Here is a 21,932-nt window from a genome sequence, read left to right as displayed (position 1 = left end):
CTGCACAAATCTATCTAAATTTGGGTTTCAAGACTATGCCTTCGGTGATGAGAAGTTGAGGCCATATATTTGAACTGACTTGATTGAATATAGGTTAGTGTTTGGGGTAAGTCCAGGATGGGCATGTTTGGGCTAGTTTCAAGCAGGGTTACAGCGTATAACATGTAATCTTGATGGTGCCTAGATCATCTTTAGTTGTTGTTTGTAGGTTAGGTGTCGAATTGGCATACGACAAATTCTATCATAACGTGTTTATTTTCCCCTGGATTAGGAGCTAATCCCCATCCACCATCCTTTTCCCAGAGAACCGGCGGAAAATCTATTAATCGGTTTGAAACCAGAGCTGCCCCGAGAAAGCACTTGGTGGTATCACAGCATGTTCTTAGGAAATGATTCGTGGTGGTACCATATGTGACCTAATTAGGAAATTTTCTTAGGAGAAAATTCTTCCTGCCACGAATGACGGGGGTATTGGTGTAACCGATGAAATTAGCGTTGGGGTTGTTGATAACCAAGTTGCCAAGCCAGCAGAATACACGTTATGCGGCGCCATGAAGCATTTTACTAAAAGCACTCCACAAATGATCTAACATTTTACTCAGGTTCTCGAAGCCTCATTTAATTTCTAAGTTGTTGTCACGGGATCATTGTTGGTTTAACAAATCAGAAAAGGCATGATTTAGTCTCTTTTGTGAAATAGACATCTGGTGCATAACTCAAACGTTCGTGTTCACAGAATTAAATGGAATCAATTTCGTACCTACAGATGACCAAGGTTTTCCATCACATCAACCATTAAGGCAGCATAAACTGGCCTAAAAAGTCATTCTGGCTTATCATGACATGAAAACTAAAGACGAGAGAGCCAAAATCGTGATTTCAATGTCAAATCAAACAGCTATGCCTATACATGAGTTAAAATAAAATTTCTAGTCAAAACAATCCTTAGACACACCGAACATGTATCCAGTAAGTTCTGAATTATAGCTAAGGATGGAATATCAAAACCTCAAATTCCAAGCAATCTTCATTCAGGGGTCCCGAAGTATATGCCAAGCGTCTCCTGTATCATAATTTGGCATCAAATCATATCACAAAATACACACTTCTGGAAAAAAAAACGTCATCTTAAGATCCAGAAAGGCCCAAAATACACAAACAGCAGTGCCACATCCCATCCTAAGCAGTGATCAATCTAAAATTAAAAAGATCACAAGTATTCTCATGATAATTTTGCTGCACTTCAGCTCAAAACCAAAAACCTAGTAAAAATTATAATAATTCAAATTTAAAAATCAAAAAGAAAGTTCCCTTCTCCTAGAACACCTGCATTCTAACATATTAACATACAGAGGTACTCTAAATATTAGTGTTCCTTTTGCTCATCATTCAATTAAAGATTCACGACGGATATCACCAGCAAGGTACAGAGCAACTCTTGGATAAAAAGATCAAGGGAAATTTGAACCAAACGTGTGGAGATCAAATTGCTAGAACCCTTCCCTAGCTTGACACCATGACTTGGTCACATGCTTGTAGCGCTTGGTTGGCAAAGTACCTGACATCCACGTCTGGATCCTCACTAAGCTCAACCAGACAAGGACGAATCATGTTTTCAACCACCTGTAATATAGAATTTTGATCCCCACCCAAATTGATTGAAATACCATGATGGCAGCAAAATATAAAATATAGAACAACAGCATTATGCAAATTCTCCTACTTACCGATTGGTCAAGAATGGGTACAAGAGACTGTAGAACTTTTGCCACATTGAATTTGATGTTGGGTACCCTGGCAGTGTATGGGATTTTTCGGTGACATGTTCAACTGACTATGATATATATACCTAGTGAAAGAAATTGATGCTTGCTAAATGAATGATTCAGAATTCACCTGTCCTTTGAGGAAGCAATCACCACAGGCAACAGCTTTTGGCATGTAATATCAATACCCATAACATGGGCTAGTAGAGAAATTGCATGGAGAATGGTCATACGGTACAAGTAATGTGGATTACTGATTTTGTCCGGCACCTGCAAAAGAAATTCTCAGGGTGTGTCTTCAAAATACAAAGCTGTTTGCTCTCTCTTTTTTTTTTTTTTTTTTTTTTGGAGGGGGTGGGGGTTGGGGGTGAGACATAGTGAACAGCACAAACTTTACAACATTATGTTAAAGTTCGCAATCATTTCCGCCGTACCTCTTAAGTTTCTATCTGTTCAGACTTCCAAATTGTCTAACTTGTGTTCCACGAAGAGAAATTAGCGAATCTTGCTATTAGACCTATTTATGGGCCATGCCGGGCTCTACCCAAAGGCCAATACAAGTTACGTAGGCCCAGGCCCAGCCTTCAGCCTGCCTTCTAGGCCCAAGACTAGCCCTTACTCAAGCTTCGGGTTAAGTTAACGATTTGGCTAACATTCTATTAAGTTATGGGTTGAAGTGTTGGATAGAAATAAACCTCAAGAAGATAAGCATAGGTCTTTCAAACTATTAGATGTAAGTATAATTTATCCCTAATCTCATAGAGATTTATGTAATTCACTCATCGCTCGGACAATTTGGACTTTTCACATGAGGTAAATGGATTCACTAACGCTGTTAAATTAACAGGGTGTAAGTATAGATTTTACAAACTATTTGATGCAAGTGTAATAAACGTAAACCTCAAGGGCATTTTTGTAATTTACTCAAACTTAATAACAAATGTAGTCAGTATATTTTAGTGGCAGCCACTGCAAGTGAAGTGCCATAATTGACATCTGTGACTAATTATATAAATTCCAGATGGAGTTGATTAGACTCAATTTTCAAGTTTTTTAAAGCATCGCCATTTTATTGAATGTTGCGACCCTAACATACAGAGAATCAGTGAGGACATAGAAAAGGAAAGAGATACTAATACTTCATACAGAAGGATACGCTATTACAAGTGATAATGATAAAAGCTAACCTGCGGAATTATGTGCTGCATAGCCCATTCTGGGCCGAATTCTTCTGCAAGATGCTTCAAGTTATTAGCAGCTGCATCTCGAATTGAGAAAACCTGCGAAACAATCAAGCCTTTTGGTCAACGTAATAACCTTTTCTTTCTAAATTTGTCTTAGTTTGGTGCTGTCTAAATTTAAAAACAATGTGCTATCAAGTTGGAATTTAACACCTCAGTCCTCCCAGCTAATTAGATTTAATTAGCTGTCTAAATGGGGAGAGAGAAGAGAGAGAGAGAGAGAGAGAGAGAGAGAGAGGCCGCATTTAATTACAAGAGCCACAAGACTGCAAATAATCTCACAAATTATAATAAGCAATGAGACGTCAAAACCAAAAATAAGAATGAAGATCTCTTTCTGTTAAGAGAACACAACAATATTCTTTTCTATACAGCTACCCAGAGCCTACCCACAAGATATGCATTAACCTTCAAAAGGTCATAGTAATTTATTGCAACCATTTGAAGCATAACAGCTGCAATTATGTAAATTCATGAATAGAGGTGTTTCTATTGTTTCAATTACATGACTCATCAACCCCTTTCGATACTGTCAAGCATATATCCCTACAACGATAACAGAAAACCAAAGTAGACACTGGGAATGGATAATTACCAAAGCAAGATGATGTTAAAGTAAAGATTAAAAGGAATGCTGAAAATAGTTCTATGATTAACTATCTTAGCCATGAATATTATGACAAATAATTTTACCTTATCTTCCAACCACTGCATGCATAAAGCACCAAGTTTCTCATCAAAAAACCCAACACCTAACTGACTCGCCAATAAAGGGATGTACTCAATTATGGCTAGCCGAACCCGCCAGTGTCTATCCTCTGCAAGCTCCATAATAGCCGGCAATAGTGATTGGGACAAAAGATCAATTCCAATAACCTGCATGAGTATTTATATTTTAACTGAAACACAAACAATTTATTCAAAAAAAAAAAAAACTAATGCAAGAACTATGTTTTGTAACCCAACTAGAAAATACTATCATCACAGATAGATATTTCTATCTCATGAAAGCTGACTAGATTGCAGTAATTGCATCTTTTAATTATATGTAGCATCAGAACCACCAATATACATAATGGAAGGTAGAATACTGCAAGACAACAAACTGATACCAACGGTCAGAACTTTCGATCACATGGTCAAATAAAGGGAGAGATTGCTCTGCCTCTTCCATTAAGTGAGCAGAAATTTTCCTCACAAAAGTTGGATAACAATAACTGATGCAGTCAAACTATGTCTGCTTAATTCATGTGATGAACATCAGTATGCACTTGTTATGTCTCTTCCATGTATAACAAGTAGACAGTTACTGCAGCAGGAAAGAACTTGGATCACTTTGCTTTATGTTATTTTATTATTTCATCAACTATTCCATGCATGTTATGTTCTTATAATGTAGCTCTGGTACTATCAGGTGGACTTGAACCTGAAACAGAAGAATCTGAAAATAAGCTGAATTTGGGCTTTTGCTTTAGTATCAAACAAACAATGCAATCTTAAATCTGCATATGTATAAGAATATGAGGGAGAAAGAAAGAAACCAAAAGCCTTTAGGAATGAGGTAAGGTTTCTTTCAGTACTACAAATCAACAAAAGGGAACCATAAGAGAATATACTTCTGATAAAGCCACTAAACGATATGCTCACCTGATTGATTTGATCAAGTTTGCTGATTATATTTAGTCGGACATCAGGAAACTCATCCTTTAGAAGAGAGAGAAAGATTGGAAGAAGTTGCTCAATAGTAGCATCCTACAGAAAACACCAAAATTGGTGATTATGCCTTAAATCTTAATTAAAGATAAAATGGATGTAAAAGTGACAAGTATGTTAGGTAACCAAATAATAGAAAACATGGTGAACTGGTGGCATGTAGCAGAATTTGGGAGCCATCTGCAAATTTGTATAGTTAACCTTAAGTGGCTAACCTTAAAGTTCGTACTACAGAACAATTCTTCAACACAGACCATGCATTAGTTAAAACACAAGCAACCAGTTCATTCCTTATTCAAAGAACAAACATGGAAAACAAAGGCACAGAGAGATGCCAGAACAGGCACTTCCAAAATCAATTAGACAGCAAATTTTTCAAACTTCTGAACAGACTAAAAAAATTGAAAACCTAAGTAGTCAATGAGTACATAAGATAAAATTGAGTCTATGTGTATACCATCTAAAGATTTTATTACATAAGCAAATTTATAGCTGTATTGACAAACCTTTACTCTGGACTAACAGACCAAAAAAAAAATGTAAAATGAAGCTATGCGACAAGAAGGATGATATTGTCAATAATTGAAGTAGTACACAATTCTATTTCTAGTTGCAAAATGTTGACAACAAATATGAAGAACACCAGAAACACCTGAGAAACAAAAAACAAAATAATAATGGATAATTTTTGTATGTTGCCATGATACGAAAAGACAAAATAGTCAAAGTTTCGAACCAATTAAAATCATAAAACTAGATCATATTAAATGTGAATCAAGCAAAGGTGGGACATACAAAGTTTATCAATAATTCTGAGGTTATTTCATATAATTACCTGCAATTATGATCAAAATAAAAAACAGAAATAAAGCACGTGGCATCCAAGCTTTCACAGTCAGATGCAATTACATCTCTCATTCACATGCACAACAGCCACTAAGAGCCAGGCAGTGGACATGTCTCTAGCAAACAAATTCAAGAATATTTCACCATTTAATCTGTTGAAAACCCTAGGTAGGGATGGCAACGATCGGGTATGGTTCAGGTTGGCCAATACCCGTACCTGCCCTGCAATTGGAAACCATGTACCTATACCCGCCCCGTACCCCTCTTGGGTTAGATCGGGTTGGGTAGACTAGAGGGGCAGGCTGTGGCAGGTCAGGTCGGGTATTATTTCCACTGAGAGGTCATAGCAGAGAAAACCCAAACATCCAAAACTAAACAACACATAACAATAGGAACAGTAACCACAAAAAATTAAACAGGAAAGATAAGCAAAAAACAAACTTATTGAATCGTGAGTGAGGTAAGTGTCACAATAATCACAGTAGTATCTGAAGAACGAAATGGAAAAAAGAGTTACAAAATATTAGAATTTTTCGGACGAAAGATTCAAAGACGATAGGCGTGGGAGAAGCAATCGCAATACAGAGGCATGGCAAGGGGCACTGATTGAGCTCTTCCTTTTGCAATCAAAGGGAAAGCAAACGGTAGGCGAATTGAGGGTTTAGGAGATAATCACCAGGAAGCAAAAGAACCCTAGTTTTATTTTGGGGTGTGGCAATGTTGCCACTAGCAAGGGCAACAGAAAGGATGGCTAAGATAAGAGGAGGCAACAATGCAAATTGGGTATTAGCAGTAAGAAGAGATCGGTGATCCCTCCACAGTGTCAGAGGAGATCGCTCAAGTAAGATACCAAGTATCATTTCTATGACAGAGATCGAAGAAGGGATCGGGTAAGATGGTTAAGAGAAGAGGGGGGATTGGAGATCGATTTAGAGGAGCGCGGGGAGGGGATGGATGAAGGAACTCGGGGAGGGAGGGGCGGGGCGCATGGACAACAAACTATGACAGCTGTCAAAGTGAAGAGGGGGATTAGGGATATATTATATCAGAACAGGTTCGGAGCGGGCCTTACCACTACCAGCACCCGACCTGAACCTGCTTTGGGTATCACATGTAAAACCGGTACCCACCTCGGGGCTTAAACAAATCGGGTAAAACCCACTTCACCGATCAGGTACCCAATGGGTAGGCTAAAATTGCCATCCCTAACCCTAGGACATAGCTACCATGCATTATGGAGCTATTTGTCACAACTGAATATATATCAGAGTTAGAAACGAAAAGCACAAAAATCAGCTAATATTTTTTTAAAAAAATATATAAAACAAGAAGAACAAAAGTTTCAATTATCAAGTGAAATTAGATTCTAGTTGGCGCAATGATAATGAGAAAGTGAAAAGCAAATATGTAAAGGTAGAAAAACTGCAAAACAGATTTGGTAAACATTACAACACAAATAATTTGTACTTGAAAGAAAGCAACAGATAACCCCACCAACAATATATTGGTTCACACTTGACAGAAGAACATTGTTGCTCACAACATTATTCTTACCTTTCCCAATATAGGTGCCATACCCATGATTACTGACGCCAAAGCTGAGCGAACATGCTGTGATGAATCTGATGACAATTCCTGGAGAGGATAATATTTGTATATAAAAAAGATCGTACAAAGAACAGAATGAAGAAAGGGACATATGCAAGTTCCATGTTCACCATCACTAGGAGCTGTATTAGATTTTGTACAACATATACCTTTAAGCAGGGAAGGATATGCTGGATTGGGAGTTGTGGGTTCAAGATCCGGCAAAACTTTGTCACCTTCCCTGCAGCTGCTATGCGTACTTCAGCCTCATTATCACGCAGAAGCCGAACATATGCTGGCACCAAATCCGCCCTAAAACAACATAGAGGTCAAGAAGGATGACATATCTTGCAAAGGTTCAGATATAATCAAAACAATATGGAAAAGAAAAGGAACTAATTACTTGACTTTAATATGACCAAATATTTTTGTTCACATGAATGTAAATGATTGCACATTCTATAACCTAATAGAAAAACTAAGATGATAGCATAATGATAAGAATTAGCTATTTGATGCAATATAATAGTAATATAAGAAGTCATGAGTGTATTACCTCGTAGGTTCCGGGCCAACAGCTTCACAAAGCTCATACAACTGATTCGCAACCATATAGCGGACACGCCAGGATTTATCCTATTCAGGAAGTTTAAACAAATGCACTTTAATCCATGAACTAAAAACCCACCCAGTATGATAATCTTTTAGCAGCATTTAAATGTACACGCTATAAATATAAATACATGTGAACACTATAATTTTGCAGACCAAGACCAATGAAGGAAGCATATTCTATTGGCGCAACCATGTGTGCCGAAACTACAGAATATGTTTTGCTTATAACAATCAAGGAAAAACAGCACATATTAAGCAGAAAGCATAGCACATGCCAGCAATACCCGTGAAAAATTAACAATGACTGGAAGGATGTGAGCTACACAGTCCAGGGGTGCCAACAACTTCCCAAGTGCTGCACAGCTCTCAACAGCCAAGAGGCGCACAGAATCTTGGTCTGAGACAGAGAAATGTTAAATGCATCCGTACTTAGCAGCATAGAAGAGATAACTGAAGTTGCAAAAGAAAAAGTGCAGTAATTTCATAAAGAAATACACCAACCTAGAATATTGAAATACAAAAGTGAGAACATATAAATCACGTAAGTACCAAGCAGACATGAAAATATAAGCATCGCTTACCAGTACCATCCATTGAACAATAAGCATCACCACTACATCCATGCAATAATACATGAAATCCATCAGCAAAGATACTGAATAAAACATTCTGGGGGCGAGCATCCAAGCTTCAATAGTCAATACCAATTTCAGCCATAACTGATGCCTGAGGTCAAGAAGATGATTAATTCATCTTCAATGCATTATGTAGAATAGTTTGTCCCCTCTATAGACAGAATGTGGACAACTTTGTTATTTAAGGAGTAATATATCAGGCCTAAAGGATCCTGTAGAATGGTTTGTTCCCTCTACAGTCGAATCTTAGTTGACAGAATGGGGAGCAAGTGCACAAAAGTGGTTACTTTAGAAACGCTTTTAGTAAAGAAGCTCTTAGGAAGTGGATGCAGTTTCAAGATTCTAGGAAGATTCCAAAGTGGTTGTATTACCTACATAGAAGATTCTGGCTACTAAGAGTCAAATTGTGGTCCTTTTTGTTATTTTAGCAATAATATGTTAGGCTTGAAAAATCCCCATCCCTATGGCCTTAATAAAAGTGCATTTGACGAAATCCATCTGCAATATTCCTAAATTTCAAGATGAATATATATATTTGAATCAAGGTCCGCCGAACCGATACCAAGACCCATACTGGTCGGCGGGCGGCTCGATACGGTACCAGTTCGGTACCATACCGACACACAATATGCTTGGACGTGTCGGTACCAACACACCCATTTTTTTAAAGCTTTTTAGATTTGATTTATTGGTAATCAATTTTTTTATTTTTTTAATAAGTTTAAATATAATTTAATATTTCTTGATATTTTTTTATGTTCCTATGATCCGGATATAGCCAAAATGATGCATTTTATTGTTTTAAAGTGATACAAAATATAAAATGATTAATGAGATGTTGTTTGCTATAAGAAGCAATAAGAAATATCCTAAAATCAACTAGTGAGATAAAAAATATAAAATAATACAATCAATTATATATATTTAAAGTACAACATACATACCGATATCTAAAATCTCGTCGAGTAACGATGCCTCTCGTAGATGTCCAGATAATTAGCATAATCAGGAGGCACATCAGCCTACCCCTTTAACCAAATGGCATTGTAGTCTTATACACTCAACCCATAAGAAACGCGCTCTGAGTTATAAGCACTATTGGATCTCTCGCTGAAGCTCTCTCTGAGAAGCGTCCTTTGGCTGATAATACGGCTTTGGAGAGGCCCATCCAAATGTATCCAGGAAAAGCTACAATGAGTGGCCAATTTTAATAACTGAACAATTCTCTGATCAGTTAAAGTTCAGAAACTGATGAATTTAGCATAGCATCTGCTTGATCTTGTCCTTAGTGTAGAGGGAATCAAGGTATGAGTTGGCCAAGTAGTATTTGACCCGTGACTTAAGATGGCTGGATCATTCCATCCTTGTAAACTGGTCGAGTCCTACTCAAGTAGGTGGGTACTGTGCACCAATTAGTAAGTTGCCTGTTCAAGTTGCTTCCTTGAGTTCATCAAGTTAAAAGCTCAGTTGCTTTTCAGTCATTCTTGATGATTGCTATCAGTCATTATTTTAGCAATACTATAATTTTTGGTTTGAAATTGAGATGGTAAACTAAGAATTGGGCACATCACATAGACTCCTTATCCAGTGACACATTTATGTTTACGACGTTGCCTGTAAATAATATATTATAATCTAGAATGATGCCTAATAAACTTTTCTGCTCTTTCTTAGCTTTTGTATGGTACTCTGTTTTAGACAATTTCTTAATGCTCACAATTTCTTAACTATTCAACCAAGCCATATATATTAAGCCATAAAATAATAATTCATATGTTTCATCTTCAAATATTTTATTTTTCTTATTCTTCTTTTTCCATTTTCTTAGATTTTTCAAATTCTTTTTGATAGCTTTGAAATGGCACCAGCCCTCAAATTTTTGATACAGTTCAGTATATGGGCTTGAACTAATACCAAGTTAGAAACCATGATATCTGCATATGTCATTATTCATACCAGCTCATACACACAAACATAGCTAGACAGAAGAGTGAGTTGCACACCTGCAGATAGGCATGCATTGCATGGACAGCTACAATAGATTATTGGTGTATTCTTTTTTTTATGGTGTTTTTGTGAATGCAACCACTTGGTGAGAGAGAGAGAGAGAGAGAAAGAGAGTGCACAACATTAAAATGAGGAAGACAAAACAGAAGAACCAGGAGTTGAGACAAACACCCAATACAACCCTATCGTTCGCATTATGATAGGGCAAGCATATGTCTATGTGTTCATAATGTATGTCATCAAAATCTTCTATGTAGGATAACATGCTGCTTCGTAATCTTCCCAAAATCTTGACCTTAATTATGATAGGATAACTAGGTGCTTCCTTTGTAAATGTGTTTCTAAAGTATCTACTTCCCCAAACCCGCACCCACCTCCTGATTCTGACAACTAAGCACATGACAAAGGTGCTCTGAAAATGTCATACAGCCATTATAATAGGCCTTCTATAACATAATTGTCACCATTATTCAAAGAAAGTGTGAAAATAACTTTACTCTCCCCAAAACTGCCATTTATAATTTTCTTCCATTGCTTATAAGAAATGAAGAAATGCAGAATTAGTCTGAAAATGTAGATGGCAGGCTAGCAGAAATAAACAAAAGCAATTTGCAGCAGACAATAACAACTCGGAATCAAAAGATAAAATGAGTCATTTTATAGTAACAGTTAGGCATGTCAGTGAATTAACATGTCACAGTCATAGGATTCACTGACATGATTATATAAAAATCCAAAGAGATTGATAAACATGTTCAAAAACATACAACCAATAAGTGAAGAAATACATGTTACACAAAGAAATAATCCTAACAAATGGCAAATGAGAAATTAATAAAACATATTAACCAAACAGTACCATCTTGTGTTAGATCATCAAATATTGGCATGATTTCCGTCTTCAAATAGCTTTGTTCAACCGTAGCAGCAAATTTTCCTAGGTTCGATGCAGCAGCTCTTCTCACCGTAGGCATGTCATCCTGACACAACTGGCCATAGATGGACCTTAATTCCACCTTTAACTGATCTGGTGCACTTGGGTAGGCAATATGAAACAGACCACATGAGGAAACTCGACCTGTAAACCACTCGCAAGCTGCTAGCCTCTGAAGGCAAGAAATCACAGCATGAAAAAATGAACGGAAATCCAGGAAACTAATTAAACTCAAAATGACATGTCAAAGGAGAGTAAAGTGGAACTTTCTACATCAAGGCAAGAGCACTGAAAGCAAGGACATAATTAATATGAGAACTGTGAAAAATTTTAAATTTCAATAAACTCAAGCTTTTGGCCAACATGAAAGCTCTATAACAAAGTCTTACAGAAATATTTTAAGAGCACCACACTTTTCCTTCTGTATATGATTTAATTGATGGGAAAGAAAGTTCACATAAGGCAATATGACAAACCAGAATTATAGGTATACTACAATCTCTAATTTCCTACAAGATGCTCAATTTTACCACAACACATGTAAAATTTCTTCCATACAAGTACAGTCCCCCTAAACTTTGAAGGAAGAACAGCTCCATAAAATACATCAATTTCAGCACATCATTATCCATCATGGCAAACTGCTATACCAGCAACATATGTAAAATTTCTGCCAGATAGTCCCCCAAACAAGATGACGAATGTCCTCGAGAATAATATGGTTTTTTCCTTTACCATAATCCTCAAGAAGATAAAAAGAAAAAGAAGAGGATAAAAAAATAGTACAAGAATGTACGTCCCTGCGTGTCCATGAATATTGGAAGTCTGTTTGCAAAATGAATATAAATATCACACCCATAATAAGTCAAATACAAAAGGAAGAATATCAAGCAGGTACTAACCAAACATCAAAAGATAACAACTTGTACCAACATTTGAGAAAGTTATCTAACCTTTACCAAAGGGATGAACCAGTCTACTAAATCATTTTTCTTCATTTGTGCTCCAATTCGACACAATGATTCAACTGCCTTGTCCCTGACAAAAGTTTCCTCCACAGTGCACAATGTTTCCAAAGGTGGAAGCAGAACATTAGCATATTCCACCCCTCCAACATATGGAATAAATACGCCCAACTCTTCAGCCATTGCAAGGAGTACCTCATCATCATCATCATTGTTTTCACTAAGAAAAGGAATTAGTTCTTTTCTGGTTCTTTCTTCCCCAAGTGCCCGTGCAATTGTAGAAAGCCTGCGAATGGAATTTAGGCGCAGCTGAATATCTTCATTTTTCAGCTCATCTATAAGTATAGCAATTGGATAGAGTGGCTCGTCAATCATAGCCATCAGATCTCACAGTTCCCTTACACCTGCATGATTTAAGAGGACGAAGAAAGATATCTTCAAATAAGTTGTAGATAATTGGTAATATGTGAACTCAAGTACATTGCACAACAATCATTCTCCTGCAATGAGAATGCATATGCTAAGCAGTTATAAGCTCTCAAGTGAGCAATTACAAGTAAGCACCTGTACTAAGTTTGAGGTAACACCTTTCAAGCAGTCCATACCATATTAGATATTACCAAAATCTTAAGAAGAACAAAGAATGCCAAAGTTCAAAGAATGCAATGACTTAAAAGGCAAAGTAGCTCCTTCATGTTGCAGGATCATTCAATAACATTCAGTACAAAACCTTATAGATAAAACATAAAAACAACACAGTTATGCAGAAAATTATCAGATCGGCAAACAGAAAATGGTAAAAAAATGGCATCCCAATGCATGAGGGCCCCGTCATTGTAGGTCTAGGAGGGTGAGATGCACATAGTCTTATCTCCGCATACGGAAAGGTTGCTTCCACGTTTTGAAACCATGACACCTAAGTTACAATGAAGCAATCTTATCATTGCACCAAGCCCCGCCCTCTATCAGAGGGGAAAAAGAAAGAAGAAAAACTCAAAAACTAAACATTCTAATATAGGTAACCCAAAAATTGTGGTATCTTTTTGCGTCAAGGCACAATCCCATGAACCCTTTTTATTTTTCTACACAACTAGTTTTGTTGTTCTCGATATAACCTTGGTTAACATCAAATTATTCTATTGATCATCTATAAATGACAGGTTAACTAAATGCAGCATGCATACACATAGTAACAACATATGTCGCATAAAACACTTCTATATGTTAAATAGTCTTTCTTGGTATGGATATTTCTTGATATCATCCCATGGTCTCAAACACAGAGGCCACCACCAGTTGGTGCAGATATTTCTGGAATGATAGCGCATTTCAAGGATTGAATTAAACAAGCAGATAAAAGGAACAAGAAGAAAGAGGATTAAAAGAACCTATCACCACTAGAAGGGGTTTAGTGGGTTGACAAGGTGATAAAGAATATACATTAAAAATGTTAGGAAGCTTTACCAGGCAAATCTTCAATTATTTTGAAATTTTTACCAGTAAGTAATGGGCCACATATAGACTTCCAAGCCACTCTTAAACCCAGTCATACAGATTCCAGGACCTCCTGGCTAAACCAAAAAGTGCGCATCCACAAGTGGAATTTTGTGGGATTTTTTGTACTCAAAACAGGACGCCTATATTCCTACATTCCAGTAATGTGAAGATAGCTTCCTAAAACAAAAGAATAGTAAAACACTAAATAAAACTTAAGCAGGAAATTTCAACTCATGACAACTTTCAAGAATTTGCCTGTAGATCAAAAAGAGAAAATCAAATAACTTCAAAGATCCTTTATGTTAGACATCAACTCATACTGGAAAAATGTAAGCTCTTAATAGCTATAAAGTGCAATTCTCATTTTCTTAGAGTAGAGATACCCATTACAACCATAGGAGTCCACAAAACAACACCATGGATTGTCTATCAATGAGAAACTTCAAAAGCATCACTAATCCAACCGTTTGACATGAAGGCCAAGACCAAAACATTCCATAAGGCAAATTCTTTTTCATACACTTGGAGAAAGGAATTTGGACCAAGAAGCAAGCTCACTGAACCGAAAGAAAGTAATCACCAAATAGTAGATCTTTACGGAAATCTCATGAATTTGTTTGCATTAAACAGAATTTTTGCGCTCTGCACAACCTGATAAAAAGCCGAAAAATACTGTCTAGGTTTCAAGTTGCAAAGGTACCTCTCAAGAGAAATTAAAGCAATCTCAGTGAGTCATTAAGTTAGTAAGCAGGCACTGTTGGATCCAAGAATAAACATCTCGTTCAGTAATTCAACCAAAGAAGCTCCGTGCAGCAATCAAATCACCAACCTCCAAGACATCAATGAGCAAAATGAACGGTGAATCAATATCCAGACCAAGGATCGGAATATCTAACAAAATATCGGTCATTCTAGCAACAACTAATACTTCATCATTCAAGATTTCCTAGATTTATGCATCAAGAAGAGCAAATTTTCCGGATCTAGGTCAGCAGACGACTTCCTAACCACTAGTTCCTTTTATACCATAGTCCGTAATTAAGAAGCATACATTATTAAATGATTGATATAAATGAAGGACTGCAAGATCTCAAGGACTCCAGTATGGAACGAAAAAGCCCTAAATCCTCCAGCGATCCCAAAACCGGAAATCAAGAAATAGAAAAAAAAAAAAAAAAAGAATTCGAGAAGTTCCACGAGAGACAGGTCGCCGGCCACAACGAATGGATTCTTCCATCAATCAATGGCAAAGGAAAGGAAAAGAATTGAGAGAGAGAGAGAGAGAAGCAAACGACGATATCACCGCATACGAGGGATGAAGAGAGAGATCGAGAGGGAGAGGAACAGACCGTACCCGGCGGTAGGAAGGCGACGATGGAGTAGTCCGCCGGACGCGGAGGGAAAGCTCCCCACTTCTCGATTTCTTTCGGTTTTTTGCCGCTCGGCTTAATTCCAGGGAGATTCTTTTTGATGGAAATTTCCGAGGAGAGGTCGACGCGGGTTTTTATAGGGGAAGATCCAGCTTCCGGTACCGTTATAGTGCCTCTCTGGCTCGATTTTGAACGGCGTCGTTCCTATAGAACGGAACGGACATCCGCCAATACCGTTATTAACCGTTTTATTATAACGGACGTTATCTAATATTGAATATTTGATATTGCACTTGTTAGCTGCTGTTAAAGCGGTTTTATGATAAGAACGGCGGACGACGATGGAAAATTTAATAATGTTTCTTTTCTATAAAATTTCAACATAATAAATTTAAAATAAATACCATTTTATTAAAAGAACAACCTGAACATTAAATAATATTCTAATTTGTGTTATAACATGTTTAGTTCATTATAAAATGGAAGCATAGCGCACGGGGCACCTCATGTCTAATATATTGTAATAATTATTATTTTTTCTCTTTTATGATGTGATGGATATAGGCTTGAAATTGTTACAATGCCTGTTATGATGTTATAACAACGATATAGTAGACTATGGTTTTGAATGAAATTATCACTTTTACGTATGCATGTAAGCAGTGAGGATAGGTGTTTTTGGTCTCCTGCATAATTATATAATTTTTATATTTACATATTTTTATTCCATTGGTGCATTTCCTATTTTATAATTAAAGAAAGTGAGAGTGAAAAAGAAGCCGTTTAGTATAGATGAGAGTTATACTTGAATGTTGCTTGCAGGCTTAGAATCAAAGACTCTAGAAAGTTTAGGCGTGATTAGTTTAAGTTGCAATTATATAATATTATATGATATGTTAATATGAATATTGAGGTGCAACTAATTGATTGATGCGAAGATCCTAATATACACTTCATAACGTTTGTATCTAAGTCTAATTATTGAGCACAAAGTAATGCTGTTGGCATTGGAAAAAAGTACTAGAGAATAGAAAGAAAACAATGAAGTTTGAGAAGCCATTAGAAAATAAATAAATAAATAATGTACCTTATAGGATTGGATGCCTCTCCCATAAAAATTGGGAGCCAAACCAAAATTGAGTATGCGGTTACTTAGCTAAAATAAAACACGCCACCTCCCCAACAAGTCATTGTCGTAGCATCCTCCCAATTAGATAAAGCGAAAGAGAGACAATTCTGCTAAAGTTCTCCGCATAAGTTTGAGAATGCAAGACAGTGTAGTGAAGTCTACTAAATCATTATCATACACTCTAGGGTTTAGGTTGTGTTATTTCACGCAAAAAAGTGATTTTTCTCCTTTCACGATATCAACTGTTGGGTCGCCTAATAGCTGCATTAAGATCTATGCAGAAAGATAAAAGAAAAAGATTGATATTTTTTGAAATTTTGTGCAAGACACGATGCAGAGTTGATGTCGCAAAAGAAAATCAATCATTCTTTCATGCAAAAGATACAACCTGAACCTCGCACTATAATAGTGTCATCCTATTGCTATGATATGAAGAATTTTTTTTTTATCCTTCCTTAAACAATTTGTATTTTCTTTTTCTTTTTTAAAAAAGGGATACGGAACAATCTATTGTAATAAAAGGCAGACAAACAGGCCTATGAATGGGGGAATACCAATTGAACATTAAATAAATCCATACAATCATTTGAGAAAGAACATGCAGAGAAAAAGAAAAAAAATGAAAATTGCTTAAGATCATGATCAAAAACACAGCAAACCCAATCAAATCCACCACTTGGTGATTGATGTGGCGTGGCCTTGTTAATGCATGCAGTGCAGAATGTAATTTCTTCTTTTTAAGAGATTCAGAAGAAATTATATCCTATATCAAAGGGAAGAATGCCTAACGAGTAATAGGATTCGGGTTGATAATTGATTTTTTTTTTTTTTTTTTTTGGTAGCGTCAACCGTTGGGTAGCTTTATGCACATGTATCAAAGTATGAGCTGAATCTTCAAGGTCAAGATCCAACCCGGTCCCTGTCACCGAAACCACGCCAACTTGTCAAGGTCAAGATGCTGAGCAAAGTGGCCTGCGGCTTTTTCTCGGAGAAGCAAACGTTCGAACGCCAAAAGCCGCTCATAGTTGCAGACGTGGCCGCTCCAGAGGAACCGGTCATTCCAGATGCGCCCCTTTTCCAAGACACCACCAAAACTAAGAGCCGTGGCCAAGACTGGCACTTCAAGCCCAAGTCCCCTTCAAGTATTCTTCTCAACAATCATTCCAAAAGGCATCCATGCATTTCCCATCTTATTGAAGAAGAGAAAAGCTACTTTATAAAGCCAGGATACACCTGCTAACAATTACTAACTTAATCTACAAACTTCGGTTGGAACCCCTGGAAGGGAGCAGTGATGGGCTTATCTGCCACACTCATGCATATACTGGCAAGATTTCTTGTAAAAATAAGATTTGGGCTTCAGGTATATATGTCACAAAAGATTTAGACTTCAGATACCACAAAAAGAGAATATACATCAATAAGCCCATAATAACAAACCAAGCCACAAGCACTAACAATTACCATGACGGAGCACAAAGCATTTCCTCCGAGAATCTAGAGAGCAAAGTGAAAGGAGAGCAGGATGGAGAAAAGAGCACCACAGACCCAGTGGAACTTTGGCAAGGGAGAAGAGGCTGAATAATTGTAGTAATATGGGAGATTAGCGAAACCTGAACCCTGCGGTGGGGGATTCTGGCAGCACTGAACAGGAGTTGGGGGGCACTCAACTGGCGGCGGCGGCGGCGGCGGCGCTCCATAGCCCTGACCAAATGGCGACGGCGGTGGCGGAGCTCCATAGAATGGATATGGTGGTGATGGAGGGAAAGGCTGGCAGGGATTGCTGCAGTGAGTGCAGTTGAGACATAGGCATGGAGGGGCGCTACTAGTGTCAGCTGAGCTATCCTCAGCCTTCACAAAGACTATACTGGAAATACATAGCAAGAACGCTAGAAGAAGCATTGGTTTGAGAAGGAACGTCATCTTGTTCCTGACCATCAGAGGGCAGTAGAACGGGAATGAGGGGAGAAGAAGATGGAATGGGCACTATAATTTTTCTTCTTTTTGGTGCATGAATGGATACAATATTATTTAGCAAGCAAAATGTTACCAGGCTAAGAAGTGATCAGCTGAGGCAAGCCCATTGTCCTTACCTCGTAGTTGGATGGACACCTCTTCGGACATCATGCATGCAGTCTGCCACATGGAATGCCATGCGTTGACTGCAAGTTTGAAGTTTAGTGGGGGAATGCTTTTTATTTTTTGACTTCGAATCAACCCTTTTTCATCAGGTTTGGCAGATTTACCGGCGTGAACACCAGAATATTTCAGCAGCATTTTCCATTTTTCTGTCAGCTTTTTTTTTTTAGAACTCTAGCGATCACTTTTTTTGTTAAAAAGAAATAATTACAACATTTTCTACTAAGTTTTTGGCAAATTCCAATACCATTGTCCTGCGATCTAGTTTTATTTCATCATGCCATCCTTGACAAGGGAATAATATTAAGATCATTTAGTTATTCACGATAAGAAAATTTTGAAGAAAATAAGTATGGCGGTCAAAAAAAAAAGCTGTCTATATCTCTGCTCATATAGCGTCGCTAACGGTGTATAAGATTGTTCTTGTCTCAAACAATGTGGCCATTGAGCAAACAAACTAAAGTTGTAATCTGGAGTCTGATTTATGCACTTGCACAAACACAAGAGAATCAGATCTTATTCTGATTATGAAATATGCAAGCAAGTAGCTAGTATTGTACAATTCATGTCCTAAGTGATACCAATATAAACAAGCAATGAGAATTGTTCATCTAATCTCCATAATAGGGGAAATAAACTACATGGCTAACAAATCAAATGGTATATTAACACATTCACCTACTTTCAGGCATATTACTAGCTACTAATGGCTGGCTCGGATCGCTGTTGTTTGAATAATGATAAATCTTGTTCACCAAAGAATGCTGGTTATATGCCAATTGGTGAAAATCCAGCGTACCTTGTGTCAGTATGGTACTATTCCGTGGGGCATATCCATTACTAATACAGTACAGTCACACCATTAATTGATTGGTGCCTCATTCTAAGGGCTTGCTCATCACGATTCAAATCTGGATATTTTCCAAATTATAAAAAAATAATTTCAAGTCAACTATCAACCTAGGTAGAAAAATATTACATAAATTCAAAAATATATTAAAAAATGATAAAACATTGAATTATGAAAATATTAATTAAAAACTGGCAAATAGCAATCATATGCAAGAAAAAAAAAAAAATTCCATCCCATTCAATCCTCCCCCACATTAAAAGAAGAAAAATCTAAACTTCATAAGAGATTATTGAGACTCACCTACATCTTGATGGAGACCCTGCCAACTTAGACCTAACCCGCCGACAACAAGGTTGGATTCCGGTTGACTAGATAATTTTTACATTTTGCAGGTCAGTCTTATAAACTATAACCCAAATCCGCGTTATTTGGGGGTTTGGTTCGGGGTTGTATCCTTCGCATAAAAGAAGGATTCAGTTTTCTTTGTGCGAATGTACCATGGGATCGCCACTGCACCGATCTCAAAGCTCTCTGAGATGGTTCATTCATCCATCTGCACGATCTTGCATCAACGAGTGGTTGATCCAACGGTGGATTCGCGCGAAGGAAGGTGAATCCTTCTTTGCTAGCCTAGAATAACTCAGGACCTGTAGGAAGGAAGTTGTGGCGCGCAAGCACCAATCAGAAGCCTGCGGTGGCCGTTGGGCGCACTTGGCCCCGTCTGTCGTTTTGCGGACGAAAACAGTTTTAAACCCACACTCTTTCTTCCTCCCCTCACACACTCCAATTTCTCTCCCTCTATTTTTTTTTTCTCCACAAAGAATCGCTTGTTTTCAACACCGCCTCACGTCTTTTATAAATACCCTGCCTCCCCTATTGATCTTTTTCTGAATTCCGATTCGTTTTCTTTTCGGTGTGAGAAGCAAGAAACGAAGGGAGGGAGACAGAAGATCCGGCTCTCAGTGGTTCGCAGGTGATTGCATCTCCTTTTTTCCTCTCCGTTTCTTGATCTCTTGATTCTTGATGTCATGGTTAATGTTCCGCGAGCAAAATCGAAGGATTTCGGTTCGTGGGATCGTAAACATGATGAAATCTTGATTCCTTTTCTTTTATTTGTTTTCTTGGAATGTTGGATTGATACGAATTGAAATCGTTTTTGTTGGCCAGTCGTGTTTAGATTTGGGTTTTCTTTGGGGTTGGGGTTTTGCAGATCGTTCTTCCTGCTTGCTGCTTTCTGTGCAAAGGATTGTTCATTTGATATGGATAACAGTGTCCAGATGATGTGATCTGAGCGTCTTTATTTTCTTTCATGCCTTTGTTCCTCGAGATCTTGGTTTCTTGATGTCACGGCTTGTGATTGGAGGGAGAAAGACTGAATGGTTTTGGTTTGAAGGGATCGTACACGTTACAAAGTTTAGTTCTTTTCTTTTCTTTCTTCCGCTTTCTGTTGGATTGATAAGATTGAAAGAGCTGATTTTGGTTTGGAGGAATCGTACACATTAGAACGATTAGTTTTTTCTTTCTTCTTTTACTTTCTCTCTGTTGGATTGATAAGATTGAAAGAGCTTTGGCAGGCAACTTAGTTACTAGATTCGAGGTTATCTTGGGGTTTTCTGCTTGAGGTTTGGAAGAAATTTTCTATTTTATATGATACAATTAGCTTTGCTGGATGGGCGTGTCCAATGCATCTTGTAGTCTACAGAAATTTAGGACTTGTTTCGGAGAAGCCTTATATGCTTCATTTGTCTTCTTATGTATTGGCAATTGCAAATGGACACGGTTTGACGTTTAGTACTGAACTTAGTGGCAGCCTTTGGTTGGAAGTTACTAGTGCTTATGGCAAGTTACTGCTTCCTGTGCTCTGAATTTTGTCACAAAGATTATCAAGTTAAAGAATTCGATTATGGAACAGGCGGTGTCTGATTGGTTTCCTAAGAAGTCTTCCATGGTTTATTTTGCTTCCTATCTATTGGAACTGAAAATTGTTTGATGGTTTTGTATTGAACCATGGATGTAATTTACAGTGCTATGTCTAGTTACGGCTTACTGTGCTACACTATCATGTATTAAAAGATCGTTCATTTGATGTGGAATAATAGCACTTTCTCTGGAGAGATTGTACCTTTTATTAATACAGAATTTGGGATATCGGAGCTTGCAGGTGATAAAATGGAGCAATCTTTTTTTCTTTTTCTGCCTTTGTTTCTTTGTTCCTTTATTTCTTGATGCGATGATTCATGAAGATTGAAGGATTTTGGTTTGGAGATGTCATAAACATTATAAAGGTTGGTTCTTTTTTTTTTTGACTTTCTTTTCGCTCATGATAGTGGATTGATAGAGATTGAAATAGTTCTCATTAGCGGGTTACTCGTCTAAAGTCAAGGTTTTCTTGGGCCCTTGGTTTTAAGGTTAAGAAAAAAGTTTTGATTTTTGTTCATTCAGTTAGCTTAACTGGAATAAGCAGTGTCCAATTGGAAAAGGGCTCCTTAAAGGTCTTCTATGTTCCGATTTATTCATTTGATGTTTAACATTGCAATTAGCGATAGCTTTGTATTGGAATAAATAATGGCTATTACAGGTTACTATTTCCTGTGCTATGTACTATTGCGAGTTACTGTTTCCTGTGCTATGTATC

The 21,932-nt window shown here is 37.4% G+C and overlaps 2 protein-coding genes across 9 annotated transcripts in view; one reads left to right on the top strand and one right to left on the bottom strand.

The window, feature by feature from the left end:
* Positions 1–1,048: 1,048 nt before the first annotated feature.
* Positions 1,049–15,336, bottom strand: LOC103702393 (uncharacterized). 6 transcript variants are annotated; one of them, XM_088707624.2, is made up of 14 exons: positions 15,156–15,288; positions 14,507–14,635; positions 12,298–12,713; positions 11,270–11,516; positions 8,053–8,165; positions 7,710–7,789; positions 7,324–7,465; positions 7,121–7,201; positions 4,655–4,759; positions 3,701–3,883; positions 2,954–3,046; positions 1,897–2,036; positions 1,728–1,794; positions 1,049–1,623 (listed from the first exon to the last, which is right to left on the bottom strand). In XM_088707624.2, the coding sequence occupies exons 3-14, from the start codon at positions 12,688–12,690 to the stop codon at positions 1,504–1,506; spliced, it is 1,764 nt and encodes a 587-aa protein (XP_088563750.1). In that variant the 5' UTR covers positions 12,691–12,713; positions 14,507–14,635; positions 15,156–15,288; the 3' UTR covers positions 1,049–1,503. The 6 variants fall into 6 exon arrangements, with proteins under 6 accessions (XP_088563750.1, XP_088563749.1, XP_038983864.1 ...); XM_088707623.2 differs by having other exon boundaries at positions 15,161–15,278; XM_039127936.3 differs by lacking the exon at positions 14,507–14,635 and having other exon boundaries at positions 8,044–8,165; positions 15,161–15,336.
* A 4,721-nt stretch (positions 15,337–20,057) lies between these two features.
* The window catches only part of LOC103702392 (protein ACTIVITY OF BC1 COMPLEX KINASE 7, chloroplastic), a 31,741-nt gene continuing 29,866 nt past the window's right edge, over positions 20,058–21,932 (top strand). For 2 of the 3 annotated variants that reach the window (XM_088707618.2, XM_088707617.2), the window contains exon 1: positions 20,059–20,270. The gene's annotated coding sequence lies outside the window, so the exon portion shown is untranslated. Of the gene's footprint in view, positions 20,271–21,932 lie in introns of all 3 variants that reach the window. The other variant, XM_008784813.6, reaches the window with a different exon arrangement.

This window comes from Phoenix dactylifera, chromosome 11, assembly GCF_051530095.1.
Source record: "Phoenix dactylifera cultivar Ajwa chromosome 11, Ajwa_hap1_PhDact_Kaust_v1.1, whole genome shotgun sequence".
NCBI classification, from domain to species: Eukaryota; Viridiplantae; Streptophyta; class Magnoliopsida; order Arecales; family Arecaceae; genus Phoenix; species Phoenix dactylifera.
The sequence above is the reverse complement of the archived record's forward strand: the minus strand, read 5'-3'. Positions and strand labels throughout refer to the sequence as shown.